General features: G+C 41.3%; 1 protein-coding gene across 1 annotated transcript; it reads right to left on the bottom strand.

The window, feature by feature from the left end:
- Positions 1-535: 535 nt before the first annotated feature.
- Positions 536-972, bottom strand: LOC108026596 (uncharacterized). Its single transcript, XM_017097568.2, has one exon. It carries the CDS (start codon positions 883-885, stop codon positions 625-627), a length of 261 nt encoding a protein of 86 aa, XP_016953057.1. The 5' UTR covers positions 886-972; the 3' UTR covers positions 536-624.
- Positions 973-1,750: the final 778 nt, after the last annotated feature.

Genomic DNA, 1,750 nt, shown 5'->3' with positions numbered 1-1,750 from the left:
AGTTTCCTTTGACAGTTGGCCAAAAAAATGTGGTAAACAAGGTACCCAGCTTGCTGAAAGCTTGTATATCCTTCATGGTGGGGGAGAAAATCTATGGTAATTGATATTTATGGTGGAGTTCACCAGGGAACTTAGGGATACTACAAGAGACGGTCGAAAATCATTTCACCAAGCATTTTAGTCAGAAAAAAGCTACAATTGGGCGCAACTTTGGCAATTTATAACATCAAAGGGCTGTTATCAGTAGACAATGGATTTCATGCTGTTTATGATTTATCGAAAATTCGGGAACTATCTATCTGTATGACATCACAAAGGTATTTTTGTAACAACGTATTCAAATGTAAAATATAAGAACCACATGTCGGCATGATTAGGAATAATTCCCGATAAAAGGTATAACAAACTTTTGTTGTTGGACAGTGAAACTTATAATCGTATGGTATCGTTGTATCTTCGTATCGTTGAATACACCTGATTTTTAAATCACCATAATAATGTTTTACCGCTTTAAACGAAAACTTTGAATCATCACTCCGCTTAGTCACCCTTAGTTTCAGTCTATATTTAGCGTTTAGTTTACATAGTTCTTATTTATACCAAGTGATTGACAACTGCACAATCCTACGAGATGACACACAGGCCGCACTCCTCCATCACACAGCAGGCTCCCAGCAGCATGCAGCACTCGGCGTCGCTGGGTCCTGGGGGCGGGGGTCCTGGCTGATTGTAGCTGGGCTGCTCCACCACGACCACCGGTTGGCTATACATGGGCGACGGCATTATCACCTCCACGGGCGGAGGGGGTCCGATCACGTTCACCACCTCCACGGGCGGCTGGTAGTACGGATCGATCACGTCCACCTGGTAGCCTGGGTTGTACATCCTCCTTCCTTCACTGTTCAACTGGTTTAGTGCTAGCTAGTAACTATCTAGTAAGTATCTGGCCAAAACTGCTCGACTAAGTGAGCGCCGCTCGGTAGCGCGCCTATAACTGAAACATCGAACGCAAATGGCTGGCGGTGTGGTGGAGATATCTTACTCATTATTATCTAAAGCCGGTAGGCATTTGATCAATGCCCTGCCCTGATTACGAATTTGTGTACACGCCAATAACATTGATACAACCAGCAACAGTGGAACAGTTCTTAAAAATTATAGACAACATGAATATCTGTTAATATAAACTAGAAATAATTTTATAAGAATTCTATACTTATTACCTTTTTAACCAAATAATGTAGTCTTAGGCTTATAAGAGCTAACACAAAACTACTTTGTTTTTCAGTGTTTTTCCCATTTATTACCAACCTCTTTTGGCAAGTGCCAGCTTCCGTAAAAGCTAAATACTGGTATTTCCATTTTTATTAGGCACACATGTTACGCAAAGTATTTCCACAATAACATGAGTGGCTTTCCACATAAGCAAACTTTATAAAGAGGTTTAAAGCGTTCTCAGCTGAATAGAAGTTTATACTTTTTCCTGCTTTAAATTGTGTATACTGCTCTTATTATTGTGAATAATGCTGAAAAATAAAATAGTTTATCCAATTAACTGAGGTATCTGCCCCACGGTTTTCCGGCTGGCCTATCACGTTGCGTATGAGTAATATTGTTTGGGCTTTAGATAAACGTTTGGCAAGAAAGAGAGCAGGCCAGAAAATATGTTAAATGAGCAGGCCAACGCCAGAGAAAGCACTCGCACTCGGAGTCGAACTCCCTCCCACATAGTGCCCCAGTTGGGGACCCT

Source organism: Drosophila biarmipes, chromosome 2R (genome assembly GCF_025231255.1).
Source record: "Drosophila biarmipes strain raj3 chromosome 2R, RU_DBia_V1.1, whole genome shotgun sequence".
Classification (NCBI taxonomy): Eukaryota; Metazoa; Arthropoda; class Insecta; order Diptera; family Drosophilidae; genus Drosophila; species Drosophila biarmipes.
The sequence above is the reverse complement of the archived record's forward strand: the minus strand, read 5'-3'. Positions and strand labels throughout refer to the sequence as shown.